General features: G+C 43.2%; 1 protein-coding gene across 6 annotated transcripts in view; it reads right to left on the bottom strand.

Annotated features, from left to right (window-relative positions):
- DLC1 (DLC1 Rho GTPase activating protein) overlaps positions 1–19,824 on the bottom strand; it is a 419,587-nt gene that overhangs the window by 37,054 nt on the left and 362,709 nt on the right. Inside the window, exon 1 of one of the 6 annotated variants that reach the window (XM_068971951.1) lies at positions 9,160–9,251. The exons of 4 other annotated variants lie outside the window; for them this stretch is intronic. In XM_068971951.1, coding sequence (XP_068828052.1) covers positions 9,160–9,196 — 37 coding nt within the window. In that variant the 5' untranslated portion in view covers positions 9,197–9,251. Of the gene's footprint in view, positions 1–8,982; positions 9,077–9,159; positions 9,252–19,824 lie in introns of those variants that run through there. One more of the 6 variants, XM_068971953.1, reaches the window with a different exon arrangement.

The following is a 19,824-nucleotide window of genomic DNA, read 5'->3' on the forward strand; positions in this document are numbered from 1 at the left end:
TTAAAGAGAAGGAAAGAGGAAAAGAAAGAAAGAAAAACAAAGGAAGAAAAGTAAACTAAGAAATCTCTATATGGTACAGAGGAGGCTATGAATTCAGAGGCAGGCAGGGGAGGGAGGTAAGGGGCTACTGGGCATTCATTTCAATAGTCAGCCTTTATTTGGAGGGATCATGATCTTTTATAGAAGGCTGGATTGCAGGACAGGAGACTGGGAATAAAAGAGAATAAGCTAAGAGGAGAGCTGGCAAAGCACAGGTGTGTGTGAGGGTACGGTAAGCAGACTCGATTTACTGTAACACACAACAGAGGAAGGGGAGGTATGCAGTGAAAAGTAGGTTATGCCAAAGAGCAGATACAAGCATCTCCTTAGCCTGGTTACCCAATGAGCAACCACCATGATTTCCTCAGATACAGAAGAGCTTTACTACTACTAATAATCCGCCACAGAAAGGGGGCAAAGTATGATCTGTAACAGGTCAGGGAAACAGGTCCAGGAAAGAATCCATTGCTTAGTTAAGTAGCCTTAAGAACACAATCCTTCTGGACTGGTTTCCTCATCTGTAAAATCTGGGATTGCCACAGGCTGTGCAGATTCCTTAAGTTTCTGATTCGAAGAATTCCTTTATGCCCATTTCCCTTGTTTGTCAAGACAACCTTCAGACTAGGTTCCATCTGTTAATTTTCCAGATTTATCATCAATTACACGGAGACATTCTTCTTCCCTCAAAAAACTGATCAACTGTATAAAACTGAGTGGCTTATTGCTAAAATATCTGATTTGTTTCCTTTTTTGGAGGGCGGCGGGGGAGCCATGCCTTGTGACTTGCAAGGCTCCTACTTCCCCGACCAGGGATCAAACACATGCAACCCTGCACTGAAAGAATGGCGTCCTAACTACTGGACTGCCAGGCAATTCCCTCTAATTTGCTTCTTAATAGATCAGTTTCTAGATTTGTTCCCTGAAGCCTATGATCATATTACAGAGAACTCAAAATCCTAGGCGTTTTTGCATATCCATGTCTCCAGCCCTCAAACTAAAATTAGTCGTTACAGGAAGAAAACACTCCAACGCACAGAAAACTCTTGAGTTAAAAAAAAAAAAAATCAAAGTTTTACTTTGCTTATTGATTTTGTACATTTGTGTTTCAGTTAACAGCACCATCTTGACATCAACTCAATCAATGAACTGGGGCTGGAAAGCCTCTTGGAACTTTTCCATTTTTTCCTCTTTACAAATGAGGAAGCTGGTCCAAAGTTTAGCTATCAATAATTTGCTTACGGTCCCAGAGGGCACCCCCTCTCCCCCACCAGCCCTCACTCCTGTTTAGAGAACTTTCTGCACACGGCAGTCTTGCCCACAAAGATTACCCTCACTTTGAAATCACTAGACTGTTTTTCAATACAAGTAAGAAATGGGAGTTTTGAGGGAGTTCTCTTTTTAAGTTTTTTTCTTCCTCCAACTTGAGATTCGGCAGATACGTTGCTTTCTAGTAAAGAACATTCCTAGAAATAATATAAAGGGGGGGCAGGACCCATTTTCTCTAATGATGTGATGACAACTTAATAAATGGCTCTGCTTTAAAGAAGGGACACATAAGGCAAGCCCACACCTGATAATCTGCACAGGAGTCCACACTCCAGCAATGTAGAAATTAAATCAATTAAAGTTTTCTTTGGGGATTACTGAGTTCAAGTGTTTGCAAAACACTATTTTTAACACACAAACCAGGAAAAAAGCACATAGCTCACATCAAAAAATATATGCCCTTTCCGTGCAAAGGCAAACAGCTCTGTATCCATTTAAGCTCAGGCAGGACTGGGCGCTATCCGGCACTCCAGGCTTGAGCTGATCCAACTGTTTCCAGGAACAGCAATCATCTCCCAATGAATCAGAAACTGGCACTTACTACCCAGCACACACACACAAAATCAAACTTACATGAAAATAAACTGTTAAGGAAATGGATATTGCATCATCACATCTTTCTACTTCATTGCAATCTAAGGTGGAGCAAAATCCACCTCCATCTACACACACACACACACTCTCTCTCTTTCTCTTCCAGTATTTTGCACCAAATATTTATGCATTTATTGCTAAGAAAAAAGATTTGAAGTAGTTTCTTAGATGATAACTCAATAGATTAGGAAAATGATTTCAAGAGAGGAAGCCATCTTAAACCAACTTTAAGGTTCCTTGTTTTTCCGAGTCTCATTTTTTTTTTCCTCTAAGTGAAGAAGATGGTTTAAAATTATATAACTTGCTTCCTTTTAAACTTACTTTTTCAAGGCAAAAATACTTGGTTACAAACCTAAAATAGCACCTGCCTCCGTATCTCCACCATTCAAGATTGACATGCTCATCAAGTCTTTCACATGTGTCTGCAAAGCCTATTCTATGACAGTAAGCACCTCTCCCCAATCCGTGGCTTTCGCCCTAAGTTCTACAGTGTCATAGCTCAGGAAAGATAAAATACTGTGCAAAACTGTAGTGCTACAAAACTTTAAGTTAGAAATAAAGGGAATAGTGAGGGATGGTACAGAAACTATTCACTCATATTACAGTCCATCCTGACAGAGAAAAAAACGAAATCTAGAATTGAACGAAACATCAAGTTGCCTTATCAAAGACCGATGAAAATAAAAACATGGCAGATACTGGTTAATACAAGCAGATTTTAGCCACTCCTATGTCTAAGCTCAAACAGGAAACACTACAGACAGACCCTGCTTTATTGTACCTCACAGATACTGCAGTTTTTACAAATGGAAGGTTTGTGGCAACTCTGTCAAGCAAGTCTATTATTGGGCCACTTTTCAACAGCCTTTTAAAAAATTAAGGTTTGCATTTCTTTTTTTTTTTAGATGTAATGCTATTGTGCACTTAATAGATGACATCATAATGTAAATGTAACTTTTATATGCACAAGGAAAGCAAAAAATCTGTATAACTTGCTTTATTCTTATGGTCTGGAACCAAACCTGCAGAACCTCCAAGACATGCCTGGGTTCAATTCTGACTCTTGAGCAAAAGGTGTAAGAAATAGAAGTATTATTGTCTCCTAGGTGAGCAAAAGAATTATTTTCATCAAAACTGCTTATGACATTCAGCCCCCCCAAACACACACAATCCATTGGTCAAAATTTGACCCAAGTATTTGTTTAGTTTAGGACATTACTGGTTTTCTAACATACGCTTTTCCTACAAACACATTAAAATCCTCATTTTGTTGCTTCCCTGTTTTATTTATACAAGAGGACAGGAAGAGGTCTCCTGTTCCATTCAACTCACATATGACCTTGGACTAGTCCTTGAACTTCCAGGCAACTCAGCTGCCCCTCAGTAGGGAAGAGGCAATGTTTTTCCAGGCTGCCTTTACATAGATCTGGAATTTCCCCTGGAATGACTTTTACAAACGCATAAGCATCATACAAGATCCCTTTTTGGTGTCACACAGTTGGAAAAACAGAGCAGTAAAAGAGAGGTCCTTGATGGCCTCTCCAAACTCGGGAGGGCAGGTGAAAATGAGTGTGACAAAAGGCACGGCAGGGCGGGAGTACATGGGCCACAGGCCATCTCACCTCCCAGGTCCCTTCCTCTCTGGCGTCCCAAGCGCTGCAACCTGGGAAATGCTATGAACTCAGGGTGTGGAAAACTTCTGTCCCTCAGACATCCTCTGGAGACTCTTGCAAGGAGGAGGAAGGCGCCTTTCTGTCGAGCTGCAGGAAGCAGCCTCTAGCCCTCTCCGCAGGACACTCAGAGGTGGGGCAGGGGAGAACAAAATGTGGATGGGAGGCGTCAAAGGCATCTGAGGACTCTATGCACTGACCTCAGCCTTCAGCTAGCTTTTGATTTTCCTCCTGGGGGCAGAGGGGGGAAGACATGAGAAGGCCACCCGGTTGAGGTAGAATGTGTGGATGGAAAAGGAGCTTACTTTCCACCGTGAAACTCACTCCAGTAGCAGCAAAAAAAAACAAGAATGAAAGATTAAGAGAGGGACTTGATTCCCACCATGTGTGCTGGTTTGACTTCAGCAAAGGAATACTGTTTTTACCCTTTGGTGCTCAAGAACATTATTTCCTAATAGGTAGGCCTTTTCAAAATGCCATTCAAAATGTGTCCAATGACCTCTGGGAGAAAACTTTCCCTTGGAAACATCATTTTGGAGTGCTTTCACATAAGTAAGCACCGTTCAGTATAGTCAACAGAGACTAGAAAATGGTATCCAAAACTCCTTCTTCACATATTAAAGACAGAGGCTTGAGTTCTCCATTCACGAGGCCCCTGAGAGGGGACGCAGAAACCACTCTTGGGACCCTAACATTACAGCTCTCTACCTACCAGCACAAAGAAACTGTGGAGTAACTGCAAGGCTTCGTTTGGCCACCAAATATTGTTTCCTCAACCGAATAAAATCCTGCCAAATGTATGTCCACAACTGGAATCTACAGTCACAGACACCTGGTTGAAATCCTAGCTTGGTCATGTACAGTAAGTGATCTCAGGCAAGGTATTTAACTCTCTCCCAGGGCTCAGGTTCCTCATCTTAGGAATGGAAATAATTAGAGCTACTTTGTGAGGTTTTAAGAAGATTACATGTGACAATGAAAGCAAACTTAAGCATACATTTTAACTTCTATAATGTGGCTCAGTGGGTTAAGAGTCCGCCTGCAACGCAGGAGACGTGGGTTCGATCCCTGGGTCAAGAAGATCCCCTGGACGAGGGCATGGTAACCCACTCCAGTATTCTTGCCTGGAGAATCCCTGTGGACAGAGTAGCCTGGTGGGCTACAGTCCATAGAGTCGCAAAGAGTCGGCCACAACTGCGATGACTGAGCGTGCATACATAATGTCACTACTATTCTGTTAAAAGTCTATGTATTAAAAAAAAAAGTCTATGTATTTTTTATAAAAACTAAAAAGAAGTATCCACACTAGAGAAGGCTGACTGTTGCTTATTAGAAACTATAAAATGTTTATATATACATATACATGTACATACACATATATACAGACATATACATATATATATGTATAGGCTAAAAACACAACACTTTATTCCTACCCACTGTTAATTACGATGGCAAGGAGGAAATAGCTAGTGAAAAAAAAATGTTGAGACCCAATTAAAGAAGTTCCAGCAGAACCATACTTACTTATCATTGATGATGATAATCCTTAACAATAACACAGGCTCCCACAAGGAAAAACGCAAACAGTCAGGAAGAGGCTTTCGCAGCTGGGAATCTTACCTCTTTCTCATTAATTAGATTTCTGACTCATTTGAGGTGGAAAGAAAACACCACTGATCATACTCCCTCCACCATCTATTTCTATAAAAACGTATTTTAACTCTACAGCATTGTCCTCCTTAAAAAGACTAGGAATTATCCTCAAGTTCTGGAATTTCTCTCTACACAATGGCCACACAATCAGAAACACAGACAACTCTGAAAATCCACTCCAGAAAAGCATTCTCCTCCTAATTTCACAGCCATGGGAAAGAGGCACTTGGCACTGTGCTTTTAGGACACAGTGTTGGACCTTTATACCTTATGGCTGAGCATCAGTTTCCACCGGCCACCCCTAGCCCTGCGCCACCACAGCAAGGTCAATTTTTGATGTCCTGCATGCTATGTAGATTACTCCTTGTATTGTAGCCCCACAACGCCAAAGTATATTAGAGGTAAATCTTGCTAAAATGAACATTCAGAGAAATGACTCCGTTTAGAAATTAAATTCTCTCTCCTCCACTGGATTCCAACTCATATCATTGTAAGCATGAGACTAAGTCAACTTTACAAATGAAAACCACTCTTCTCCCCAGGCCAGCTTTATAATTTCAAGAATAGGCTTGGCAATGACGAGACTTTCTGCCAGCTGTACCATGAGCCTGCTTGTGCTGTAATGTTCTAAAGCACAGAGAATTTGGTCTTTAGCAATTTGGCAATGTCCAGGGAGGAAGGGGAAACATCTGAAGTTATTTTTAGTTTTGCAAGTCCTCTGGTTGTACACAGTGAATGCTAGGGTGGGTCAAGTATTGTCTAGAACCTTCAGAGTCTTTTTTTTTTTTTTTTGCATGGCCTCATTTCCGTCTTCCTGTTGCTAGGAAGGGGAGCTAAGCATGAGAAAAGCGTGTTTACAATACTGGACCATCCTGTCCAGCACAAGGCTCTCTTCAAAAGAGTACAATTCACTTCACCCACTGTACTTTGGATGCCCCATTCATCTGAACCAAACCACCCTCCCCTGAATATTTTCAAATTGCATATTTACCCATCGAAGCCATAAAAATACCACTTTCATTTGAACGTTGCATCATGGCTTAAAATCTCCATGGGGACACCAAGGGAAACCCAAGTACTTATTTTTGTATTTGAAACCACCTCTTGGAATCCCACCAAGCCTCTGATTAGAAAGCATCTCACCGGGGCCTCCCATACCCTCTTAAAGCCCCACACTAGTTTTACAAGGAAGAGTTTAACTACTATCTACATTTTTCACTTCACAGTGATAAACTGTTTAATCATAACATGCTTTTCCATTAATCTGCTATATTTTCCAGAAGCAACCAAGCATTCCCCTTTAATGTAAAAATGCTCGGAAACTTTGCTCCATCTTTGGTTTTTGAACTACAAGACAGAACAATAATAAAATAAACAAAGATAAGAAGGCTTTAAAGGGGCATCCGGTCTCTCACCTTTGCTCCAGAACTATAGGAAAATCCTTTGATTAGTCCAGTGTATTAAAACTTGGAATACTGCCTTCAATTAGCCATAATAAACTGTTTAAGCTTTTCGGTCTTTAAGGAGTTAGAGGTTGTGTTTCTCCTAACGTCCACAATTTGGAAGTTAAGACACAGGTAAGTCATTGATATGACACTTCTCATTCACTGGAGGGAAAGATGAAGTTGGAAACTACTTAGTCCGATTCTGTGGAGGAGGGAAACCAAGTCAGCTCTCTGTCTTGGGCTTCCAGCCAGTTTGGTGTAACGTGTCACTCGGCATGAATTAAAATAAAATCTGTTTTTGTCAAAAGCAAAGTTTTAAAACCAGCTGGGAAAGTCACTCCGCTGTGCTTCATTTTAAACGCTGAACAGTAGTGCTAATGAAAAAAATATGCACTCAGGTTTGGGCCACGCTGTAAATCTGGCATGCCACAATAAAAGTTAACACACACAATCGCCAACATTTTCTCAGAAAACGTCTCGAAATAACGTCTGAATGCACATCTGCTAACTATTTGACACTCATTTCCCAGGACTTGAGTTCTATTGGGGGACTGTTGACTTACAGGGCACCCCTCCGACCATCTGCTGCAGTCTGCAAGCCAAGATGGCACTAGGTCCCTCCATTAATTTCTCACTTATGCTCCGCAAATTATCTCTGCGGAGGACCAGCCTGCAGGCCAGATGGATGCTGAATTAGTCAACCTCTTGGAGCTGCTGATAGATTTACATCCAGAGTTCTGCTGGGCTATTATTTTCCTTCAATTCTTCAGCAAATAGAGTTTTGAAAAAACAAAAAGGTAATCTGAGACTCGGTATTCTGCCTTCTTCAGAGCTATGATTTTTTTTTCCCATCCAAATGCGTCATACGCCCCGCCCTCGTGAAGCTTTCGGTAACGGATGGTTGTGCCTGGACCGCATTCCTCCGCCTCACCGGCAATCACTAAGGCAGCTTCTGAATCCTAAGAATGTACCCATTTGCTATACAAGTTGAGTGTAAAATGACTGGGGCAAAGCAAGCTTGGGCAATATCTTCTTCTCCACTCTACATGCAGGGGTTCCCTCCTTCTCTAATTAGCACACACTGGGTACTGAACATCACAGAGACTGTGCTCAGCCCTTGTCGTTTGATCCTCAGCACCTCCCAGCGCGGTAAACACAGTTATGACGCCCATGGGGCAGCTGAAGGAGGTACGGCGAGGTGTCAATTCCCAGATTCACTCAGCTAGAAGGCTGCAGACCACTATTCCCACCCTGCCGGCCTCACTCAGGGTCCGCGCGCTGGAAAGGCACGCGGAGACTCTTAAGTTACACGTGGCGGCGTCGGCTTGCCGCGGCCAGAGGTGTAACTCCTGCCTAAGGATCAAAGGCTCGGTCCGCCAGGCTGGAGGTGGAGACAAGGACACGGGGGGGCAGGGGTCCAAAAGGCCGTCGCCTCGCTATACGGAAAAAGCCAGATCGCCCGTTGTGCTTCCTTCCTTTTGGCGGCCCCGGGGATTCGCGGCGCGCGGGCGCCTCCTCCGGAGCCAAGGGCGTGGGCATCTCCGTGGGGCATTTTAGGAAACCCAGTCCAACGCCCCAGCACGTGAAGGCACAGTCTTCCAGCAAGCGCCCCACATGCAAGCCTTGGGGCTGGCTAAAACAGCTGCAGTACTCTCCAGGGGCAGGCAGCCACCAAAGCAAGACTTTCCTGGCTAAGCCTGAGTTACTTTCCAGTGTTTAAAATATTTGAACAAAAACGGTTGGAAATTAAAAGTTTTTTGGTAAGCTCACTTTTAAGCAGTTGAATATTTTTTTCCAAGGGTCACCGCAGTCTAAATATCCCTAAATAATAAGATTCTCAAGGGAGTCAACGCTGATTTTGGACTTATAGCGTGAAGGACAGCAAGCGCCGAGCCCTGCAAAGGTCCTCAAAGGGAAGAGAGTAGAAAGAAGGTCGCTCCGCGCCCCCTCGGAGCCAGAGGCCACCGCCTCGGATTTAGAATAAGAATAGAAAGACCGCCAGCGACGCTGGGCAGAGGGACTACGCGTCTTGCGACCCCGGCCCGGCCCTGTGCCGCCCAGCCCGGCCTGCACCCCCAGCCTGCGCGGGAAGTTATTGTGGGTTTCACTTTATCATTTACGGTCGCCCCCCACCCCTACCCTCACCAGCCCGCAGCCCTTCCCAGAGCCCACGGGGCACGTCAGCCCGCGGCATTATCCGAGATTAAGACCTCCCTCCCCGGACGACGACCCTCGTTTTCCCCACACTCCACCTCCTGCACTCCAAGAAACACGGGCGACTCGGTTCCGAGCCTCCTCGGAAAGCGCTGCCAAAGCACAGAACCTCAGGCACCGACTTGACAAGGCAGGGTGACATTTCCTCCGCGGCGGGTTCCCTCCGCAGCTGGCTCTCGCGGCCGGCCGGACGGCAAGGCACAAGTCTAGCTTACGTGTTAGGATCATGGTGTCCGGCTTCTCTCTGCACATCAAGTGCGGCAGGAGACGGCGGGCGCGCGGTGGGGAAATCGAGGCAGCCCCACGCAGCTCGGCTCCGGCGCCTGGACCCACGGCGGCACCCGAGACGCGCGCGCCCCTCCGAGCGATCCTCAGAGCATCCTTGCTCGCCACCCCAGAAAGAACGCGGGGTTTGCCCGAGGTCGAAAAGGGAGAGCGCTCAGAGAGTTGAGCCAGAAGCCCGGGAGCGCTGCTGGCTCCTGCCGCAGGGAAGTTCGGCCATGGCCGGGACCGGAGCCCTGAGCCCTCGTACTAGCCGCAGGAGCGGTCTGCCTCCCGCCTAGCCGGCAGACCGCGCCCTCCTGCAGCGCCCACCCCAGAAGGGAGGAACTAGACCCGGCGCGTCTCCTCCTCCCCGCCGCCGGAGTTTCCAACAGCGTCTCCTGCCGGCCTCAGGCCCCGCCCTGCTCTCCCGGCCCCGCCCCCTCACTACCAGGCCCCGCCCCTCCCTCATCCCGCACCGCCCAGCTAGCCCGCCACTGCCCGAGGCCTCCCCTGGCGCTGCCCCCCGTCAAGCCCCGCCCTGTCCCTCCTCCGCCCGGGGCTGGAATGCTTTTCCCCGGGCCGGCAAATCCGCAGGAGGAAGCGCCTACAAGTCTCCCTTTAGTGGTCTTGGGGGCAAAGGCAAAGGGGCATTTACTTGCTGGGGAGGTCTGGGCTCCACGCTGGGAACACTTTCCCTCATCTTTTTCTTGGTACGTTTGCACACTTTTTTTTTTTTTTCACTTGTTATCCTGCCTTTCATCATGACTGGAACCGCATAAATTCCTGGGAACCAAGGCGGGGTAGGGAGGGAGGGGTGAATCAGTGTTTCATTACATGTAAAATGGGAAGAAGACAACCTGTCCCTTGGACATTCATCATTCATTGCTAAGGTGCTCAGGGGTACAGAGGAATGTAACTGACGCTGTAGTAGAGAGGGACGGCTTTTACTCCACGTGTCTAGTCTGTGTGCAGCCAGAGCCAAAGGTTTCCTAACCAAAGCTCTTGGGCCACAACCCAGTGCAGCTCCTGGAACTGGTAGAGCAGACTCTAGACTGCAGAATCAGAATCTCTGATGTTGAGAATCTGCTTTTTTTTTTTTTTTTTTTTTACAAGCCCTTGGGTGATTCTGGGGCACTGCAATTTGAAGACCCCTGATATAAAAGGAAGCTTTATTTAAAAAGATTACAATTGACTATAATCTCTGTAAAATTAAAAAGAAAAAAAACTCTGATCGAGATTGCATGAAAATTTCCTTTGAGGCTAGTCAATGCTTTCTGCCTATTTCCTCTGGGTAAAGAAAACATCAACTTAAACCTATTCATTAAACAAATACATCCAGAGCATTTATTTACCATGATCCAAACACTGTTCTAGGCTCTGGAGATTCAGCAGTGAGAAAAAAGATATACATCCCTTCCCTTCTGGAGTATACTTTCTAGTGGGGAAGATGCACAGTAAACAAAATAAGTCAGTGAAATATATATAATGTCTTAGATGGGGATATATAAAGTAGGGGAGGAGATAGGAAAGCTTGGAGCAGAGTCTGTTTTCAAATAGGGTTAAATACAAATGGGAGAATTTAAACTAATCTCTTGATTAGTTTAAACTGTATTGATTTCATAGCTGGATCTTAGTTGACATACATGACTTTTTCACCTCATTTCTTCAAAAACAAAATAAAAACACTCATTTCACCACTGATTTCCTAATTTACCCAAACCGGAATTGGGCGCTGAGGAGTGGCATCCTGGGACTGCATGGGGCTCCTCTATTTAACGGTTATTTCCAGGGCTTTTACCTACTTAGAGCTGCTGGGGACCCCAAGATAAGCAACGGCAGGCCCGCCTCTGCCTGCTTAGAGTTTAGTCTGCTAATAAAGCAAAGGGCTTATGAGAAAGAGGTCCTGTAAGGGCCTGAAAAGTGGGGACCCGACCTGGCCCAAGAAACAAGAAAAGGGAATGTCCCTCTGAAGTCCAGGAGCTGGAAGAACACTCAAAACAGCTGCCAGCAAGGGGGAATTCAATTCAGGGGAAACTGGAAAAATAAAGGCAAGAACTTTCAATTCCTTACACTACTGTGTTGACAATTTTTAAAAATCCTTAACAGCAAAAAACAATGTAAACCACTATAAAGAAAGAAGGCATCCCATGATCAGATTTGCATTTTGAAATCTTTGCTCAGTGCGCAGTGCATACTTCTTTAAAACGTGAAAAAGAGGAATATTTCCCTAAACTTCCCTTATACACTAAATTCTCTTGTTTAGAAACAATCCAAACCTTAAAAACATAGATACTCTAAGTCTCTCCTCTAAAACATATCAATTCTCAGAATAGGTTCTTAATGCTTATTATTAGTTGGCTGAAGTTGTATTTTTCTTGAATTAGGTTTCTAAGAGTCTGTGCAAGCCTGATGTACCATCTGCCACTAAGTTATTCATCTTTCCAGAATAAAACTGGCTAATGTTAATATTTTTGTCTCTTCTTAAGTCTCATTCATTTTTCCTTGATTTTTTAAAAATATCTTTTGATGTGGCCCATTTATTTATTCATTTTTGGCTATGCTGTGTCTTTGTTGCTGTGCAGGCTTTTTTCTAGTTGCAACGAGCGAGGGCTACTCTTAGCTGTGGTGTTCGGGCTTCTCATTGCGGTGGCTTCTCTTGTTGCAGAGCATGGGCTTTAGAGCGTGTGGGCTTCAGTAGTTGTGGTACATGGGCTTGGTTGCTCTGCGGCATGTAGGATCTTCCCAGATCAGGGATCAAACCCCTGTTCCCTGCATTGGCAGGCAGATTCTTTACCACTGAGCCACCAGGGAAGCCTCTTTCTCCTTGATTATTTATGTTGTCTTCTCTTGTTTCATTCCATCTCTTTGGAGGTTTGTGTGACGTGGATTGCTCACCATCTAAACATAATAGTAACTCCAGACACATTTGCCTTGGTGATGCATTTTCATATAGCCTCCCCTGAATCTCATCGTCTTCTTCCATTCTTTGTTTCCTAACATAGCCTGTCGTGAAGTTGCTCAGTCCTGTCCGACTCTTTGTGACCCCATGGACTATAGCCCACCAGGCTCCTCCATCCATGGAATTTTCTAGGCAAGAGTACTGGAGTGGGTTGCCATTTCCTTCTCCACAACATAGCCTGTGACCTGGGCCAAATCCCAAATTTTATTTTTTAAATTCTTACTCCCATTTCCTAGAGAAGGAAATGGCAACCCACTCCCTCGCCGGGAAAATCCCATGGACGGAGGAGCCTGGTAGGCTGCAGTCCATGGGGTCGCAAAGACTCGGACACAACTGAGCGACTTCACTTCTTCTTCTTACTCCCATTAGAAATGGATATGCTACATTTAGAAAACTGCTATACTTGTAGAACGTGGTTGAAACAGGACTTTTGAAATAGGTCACTTACCAACTGTGTGATGAATATATTATTTAGCCCCCTAAACTTTAGCTTCATCTTTGAAAAAAGAGGTTTGAAACAGTGCATATCTCATGAGGTTTCTCATGAAGATTGATAAGCTCATGCACATTATAGCTTAGCACATAGTAAGTACTTGATAAGGCTAGACATTATTATTATATATTATTAAATGGGCATGTCAAACTAAGCCATGCAATTAGTATTTAAATAACCATCTAGGAGAAGATGAGGAGAAGGCAATGGCACCCCACTGCAGTACTCTTGCCTGGAAAATCCCATGGACGGAGGAGCCTGGTGGGCTGCAGTCCATGGGGTCGCGAAGAGTCGGACACGACTGAGCGACTTCCCTTTCACTTTTCACTTTCATCCATTGGAGAATGAAATGGCAACCCACTCCAGTGTTCTTGCCTGGAGAATCCCAGGGACGGGGAAGCCTGGTGGGCTGCCGTCTGTGGGGTCGCACAGAGTTGGACACGACTGAAGCGACTTAGCAACAGCAGGAGAAGATGAAAACAAAACAAGATTTTGATTTCAACCTTTGTGTATCTGAGGAACCGGTACAAACTGGGACAAGGAAGAAGTGGGGACGTCATTAAGAGCTAAACACACAGTGGTCCTTTCCAGATGAAAGAAGGTCCCCAGGAAAGAGCAGCATCCTGCCTTTCCATTTAACCATCAACTCATCAACCACGGTTTCATTTGTCTATCGCTGGAAGACGCCATTAGCCTGGGTTTGTCAGCCAATGCATGGCATGAGATTTGGATATTGAAACACTGGACTCTAAGAGGCACAGAATAAGGCAGCTCATTTCCCTGCCCACAGTGTATATGGTCCTCTGGTACACCTTTGATAAATGAGAATAACAAGCCCTCACAGGGACTTCACTGGTGGTCCAGTGGCTAACACTCTGCACTCCCAATGCAGAGGCTCCTGGTCAGGGAGATAGATCCTACATGTCACAACTAATGATCCTGCATGCCACAACTAAGAAAGATGCAGCCAAATAAATAAATATTTTAAAAACCATCACAGATTACCCTAGGTTTTGTTGCTACTGTTGCTGCTGCTGTTCTCAACGGTAGGTTAAAACCAACAACAAAGAAAATATTTGACATAAGGACCTGTGATGCTGCCCTTCACTTCCTGCCACACTCCTCTCAGTTGGAGCGTCAATTACAGGGAAGTTATTCACAAGGATAGCCATGCCCTGTCATTTACGTGGATGTTTTCACGTTCAAGGGCTGTACTACCAAGGCAAACAAATCACACGGCGAACTTCTAAACTGCCAAACAGAAGGCTGGGTGACTAATTGGGCTACCCTTTGATTCCCGTGTTGTGTCCGTTTTGCGACCCACCAGGTTCCTCTGTCCATGGGATTCTTCAGCCTCTTTCCTGATGATTGATATTATGTATCATTGATATTGCCCCAGGACATCCTTCTTGCATTTTTTTTTTTTCCATTAAAGAAAAGAATAGAACTCAGGTATCTACAGGCAGTCATGCAGATAATGCCGGTGAGGAAAGCAAGTCATAATGGGATGGCGAGAAGTTGAGGAACCCAGGGCCCCTCCAAGAGGGCAGTGCCACTCAGGCTCACTTGGTTGTTGGCTTGTGTTAACACAGCAACCCATTGTCCTGGGTTTAAAGATTTTTTTTTCAAGAGCCCCTAGATTTCTAAATTTTTATACCATATGTCCCAATTTTTAGATGCTGGCAACTAATTAAAAAAAAAAAAACCAACCAACATTGAAACCCATCCCTGTTTCAACTTTGGGCTTCATTTAGCCCTGGGGCAGCTAGCTTAAACCTCTGCTCTAGTGATACAAGCCAAGCAATCTCTTTAAAAATTTATTTTTCTCCCATAGGAACTAAAAGACTTTTGCACATGGAGAATGTTGTAATATAATTTGTGTTCAATGGACCATTGTGAAATGTGTGTGGGAAATAGTTTTTTATTTTTACTGTTCAAAGGAAATTTGATAAATAGTAGAAAGTAGTGAAATAGTTTGTAAACAGTATACAATTCAGAGAAATAATTAAATTTGAAATTTAATGGTTGTCCTTAAAACATTCATTTATGATGACGCTTCCATTGCCCAAATCTGGATTCTTTTCCCACTGTTTACCCTGGTATTCAGCCTTTTCCAAAATATTTGAAACCCAGATTCCAGCGGGTATAGGATGGTGAAAGAAGAGAAGAAGCAAGGTTTAGGAGGGGAAATCTTAGCCTGCTTGTAATTCTACCTACAATAGCGGAGGCTGGCGGGCTACAGCTCATAATGTTGTAGAGTCGGACATGACTGAAGTGACTTAGCATGCACGCATGCACACGATAGCTCTCTTATTCAGTCAGGGCATTTTTTGACTACATCTTTTGAACACATGAAGTTTAAAATATGGGGAAGGGAGGCGAAGCACGAGCGAGAACCGTGTGCTGCGTAGTTGTTTCCAAAGGGCAGCAAAGGAAAAGGGTTAGCCATGTCGTCTTTGGTGAGAAGGATAATCAGCACCGCAAAAGCCCCCGCGGCCATTGGTCCCTACAGTCAGGCTGTGTTAGTCAACAGGACCATTTACATTTCAGGACAGCTAGGCATGGACCCTGCAAGTGGACAGCTTGTGCCAGGAGGGGTGACAGAAGAGGCTAAACAGGCTCTTACAAACATAGGTGAAATTCTGAAAGCAGCAGGCTGTGACTTCACGAATGTGGTAAAAGCAACGGTTTTGCTGGCTGACATAAATGACTTCAGTGCTGTCAATGATGTCTACAAACAATATTTCCAGAGTAGTTTTCCGGCGAGAGCTGCTTACCAGATTGCTGCTTTGCCCAAAGGAGGCCGTGTTGAGATCGAAGCAATAGCTGTGCAAGGACCTCTCACGACAGCATCACTCTAAGTGGGCCAAGTGTTATTCAGTCTGGAAATTTAATAGTATTTTTAAACTAATGGCTTAATCCTTGTTGGAAAGTATAAGGTTGAAATATCTGAAAATATTATGGAAATACCATATAATAAGGGAAACAATATGAATTGAAGATTAATGATGAATCTAGTTACTAATATTACAAATTATACTTCTGTAACACTTGTATTGCTGGATGTGGGAAAACAGACATGCCTTACTGAGTTAACTCAGAAGAATAAAAGTAGAAGGAAATAACATGTAGGAAAGATGAGCTACTATGCCTGAAAAGTAAGAAAAAGCACACCTAATTCAACTAAACCCTATTAATTTAATGATGGGAAGTATTTTATTATGTCAGATATGTGATTTTTGCTTGAATAAAACTAAAGCATTTAAATTTGAATGGCAGAGATAAAGAAGAAGCTGGACCAAATTTTATATAGATAATATTTTTCTAGTGGAAATAAAATAGCATGCAGATTTAAAAAATAAAAAATAAAAATAAAATATGGGGAAGGTTAACAATCTATCAGTCAGTTTTAGTTCAGAGGAGGAAGTCCCTTGTTCCTGCATAAAGGTGGTAAAAATCTATTTTCTGGATAATCATTTAAGCCTCAAATATGATCCAGCCTAGCACAGAACTTTTATTATTCAACAAATATTTATTAAACCCTAGAAAAGGCAGTGTGCTGATGAAACAAAATTGAACAGGAATAAATAGGTTATGGGATGTTATGTACAGAATGGTGATTTTAGTTAATAACATTTTACTGCATATTTGAAGGGCTTCCCAGGTGGCACTAGTGGTAAACAACCCGCCTGCTAATGCAGGAGAGGTAAGAAGCTTGGGCCCGATCCCTGGGTCAGAAAGATGCCCTGGAAGAGGAAACGGCAACCCACTCCAGTATTCTCGCCTGGAGGGGTCCTGGGTTCGTCACTTCTTGCCATACCACTGTGACTTGCTTTCCTCACCAGCATTACCTGCCTGAGTGTCTGTAGACACCTGAGTTCTATTCTCTTTTTTAGTGGAAAAGATGAAAGAAGGATGCCCTTGGGTAATATCAATGATACATAACATTAATCATTAGAATAGAGCCTGGAGAATCACATGGACAGAGGAGTCTGGTGGCTACAGTCCCTAGGATCCACAGAGTCGGACATGACTGAAGTGACTTAGCACACATGCATATCTGAAAGCTGTTAAGAGCAGATCTTAGAAGCTCTCACCATGAGAAAAAACAATTTGCAACAATTTGTGGTTCAGTTCACTTCAGTTCAGTCCCTCAGTCCTGTCTGATTCTTTGAGATCTCATGGATTGCAGCACGCCAGGCTTCCCTGTCCATCACCAACTCCACAAGCTTACTCAAACTCACGTCCATCGAGTCAGTGATAGCATCCAACCATCTCATCCTCTGTTATCCCCTTCTCCTCCCATTTTCAATCTTTCCCAGAATCAGGGTCTTTTCAAATGAGTCAGTTCTTCGCATGAGGTGGCCAAAGTATTGGAGTTTCAACTTCAGCATCAGTCTTTCCAGTGAACACCCAGGACTGATCTCCTTTAGGATGGACTGGTTGGATCTCCTTGCAGCCCAAAGGACTCTCAAGAGTCTTCTCCAACACCACAGTTCAAAAGCATCCATTCTTTGGCGCTCAGCTTTCTTTATAGTCCCATCTCACATCCATACATGACTACTGGTAAAACCGTAGGTTTGACTAGATGGACCTTTGTTGGTAAAGTAATGTCTCTGCTTTTTAATATTTTGTCTAGGTTCATCATAGCTTTTCTTCCAAGGAGCAAGCATGTTTTAATTTCATGGCTGCAGTCACCATCTGCAGTGATTGTGGAGCCCAAAAAAGAAAGTCTGTTACTGTTTCTATTGTTTCCCCATCTACTTGTCATGAAGTGATGGGACCGGATGCCATGATCTTAGTTTTCTGAATGTTGAGTTTTAAGCCAACTTTTTCACTCTCCTCTTTCACTTTCATCAAGAGGCTCTTTAGTTCTTTGCTTTTTGCCATAAGTGTGGTGTCATCTGCATATCTGAGGTTATTGATATTTCTCCTGGCAATTTTGATTCCAGCTTGTGCTTTATCCAGCCTGGCATTTCGCATGATGTACTCTGCATATAAGTTAAATAAGCAGGGTGACCATATTCAGCCTTGGCATATTCCTTTCCCAATTTGGAACCAGTCTGTTGTCCCATGTCTAGTTCTAACTGTTGCTTCTTGATCTGCGTACAGATTTCTCAGGAGGCAGGTCAGATGGTCTGATATTCCCACCTCTTGAAGAATTTTCCAGTTTGTTGTGATCCACATAGTCAAAGGCTTTGGCATAGTCAATAAAGCAGAAGTAGACGTTTTCCTGGAACTCTCTTGCTTTTTTGATGATCCAACGGATGTTGGCAATTTAATATCTGGTTCCTCTGCCTTTTCTGAATCCAGCTTGAACATCTGGAAGTTCACGGTTCATGTACTGTTGAAGCCTGGCTTGGAGAATTTTGAGCATTACTTTACTAGCATGTGAGATGAGTGCAATTGTGAGGTAGTTTGAGCGTTCTTTGGCATTGCCTTTCTTTGGGATTGGAATGAAAACTGACCTTTTCCAGTCCTGTGGCCACTGCTGAGTTTTCCAGATTTGCTGGCCTACTGAGTGCAGCACTTTCACAGCATCATATCTTAGGATTTGAAATAGCTCCACTGGAATTCCATCACCTCCACTAGCTTTGTTCATTGTGATGCTTCCTAAGGACCACTTGACTTCACATTCCAGGATGTCTGGCTCTAGGTGAGTGATTACACTATCATGGTTATCTGGGTCGTGAAGACCTTTTTTGTATAGTTCTTCTGTGTATTCTTGCCACCTCTTCTTATAATATTTGTGGTGATTGATGTTAATTAGACTTATTCTAGATTTATCACAATGATCATTTTGCAATATATACTTATATTGAATGATTATGTTATACTCCTGAAACTGATATAATGTTATATGTCAATTATATCTCAATTTGGGGCTTCCCTTGTGGCTCAGCTGGTAAAGAATCAGCCTGCAATGTGGGAGACCTGGGTTTGATCCCTGGGTTAGGAAGATCCCCTGAAGAAGGGAAAGGCCATCCACTCCAGTATTCTGGCCTGGAGAATTCCATGGACTGTATAGTCCATGGGGTTGCAAAGAGTTGGACACGACTCAGTGACTCTCACTTTCATATCTCAATTTTTAAAAACCAGTAAATGATAGAAACAAACAAACAAACAACAGAATATAAAGACAAGGCTTGAAAGAGAAAGCTCTTGGGTAGAAAGTAGAAGCAAATACAGTCTGCCACAGTTCACTGGTGTGCTGGACACACTGAATTCTCAATCTTGATTTAGCAAACCAGTGGGCATGCTTTCTTGAGATACTTATAATATTCACAGTAGAATCTCCTTTGAAAGGTTATTTCATTTAACAGCTGAGATAGTTAATCAGCCCAAGGCCTCACAGCCCAAAACGGCAGAGAAGTGACCCCAGGACACCTAATCAGTGCCTCTGCCACCCCCAACTTCCATCTGTGCTTCACCAAGGATGGCTCTGATTCTTTCAAGTGGCCTTTGACAACACAAACATCAGGCCAGAGAAAAGTAAAAATTGGGATCTTTTTGAATCCACAGAAGACAATGGCCTAATTTCCCATTGAATTAGACAATTTTAATGGTATGCTTTTGATTCTTTGTCTATTCTGATATTATTCTCAATTGAACAGGATTTTTTTTTTTTGAGCTTGTAGCAAATAATTTATTGAAAGTTGAGGATGGACAATGTTATTTTATAAGAATTAATAATATTTAATCTTTTGCTTATTTAACTTTTGTGACTATAAAATATTTGGTTGTTTAAAAATTTGGAAAATATGAAAAAATATAAAGAAGAAAATAAAACTCTTCTCATAATTGCACTACCAGAGACAACTGGAGATGGTTTACATTTTATGTCTCTCTTCCCAGTCTGTTTTTCTAAGGACAGATCCTTTATTGTACAACACTGGAATCATAGTGTATATTGTTTGTAATATTTTCTTTCACTTCATATACCTGAAGAATATAGCTTTTTAAAGTTGCTTCGTATTTCTTCTTATGGATATACAACACATCGTTAATCAATATTGAACTTCAAATTTTTCACCATTTTTCCTTTAATGGATATTCTTGAATAAAAATTTTTAAAAACCAAGAATGATAATTTCCTTCAGGAAAATTCACTTACTTTGAATTAAGAGGTAGAAGGACATTAGGACATTTGATATATATTTCTAA

Source organism: Capricornis sumatraensis, chromosome 4 (assembly GCF_032405125.1).
Source record: "Capricornis sumatraensis isolate serow.1 chromosome 4, serow.2, whole genome shotgun sequence".
NCBI classification, from domain to species: Eukaryota; Metazoa; Chordata; class Mammalia; order Artiodactyla; family Bovidae; genus Capricornis; species Capricornis sumatraensis.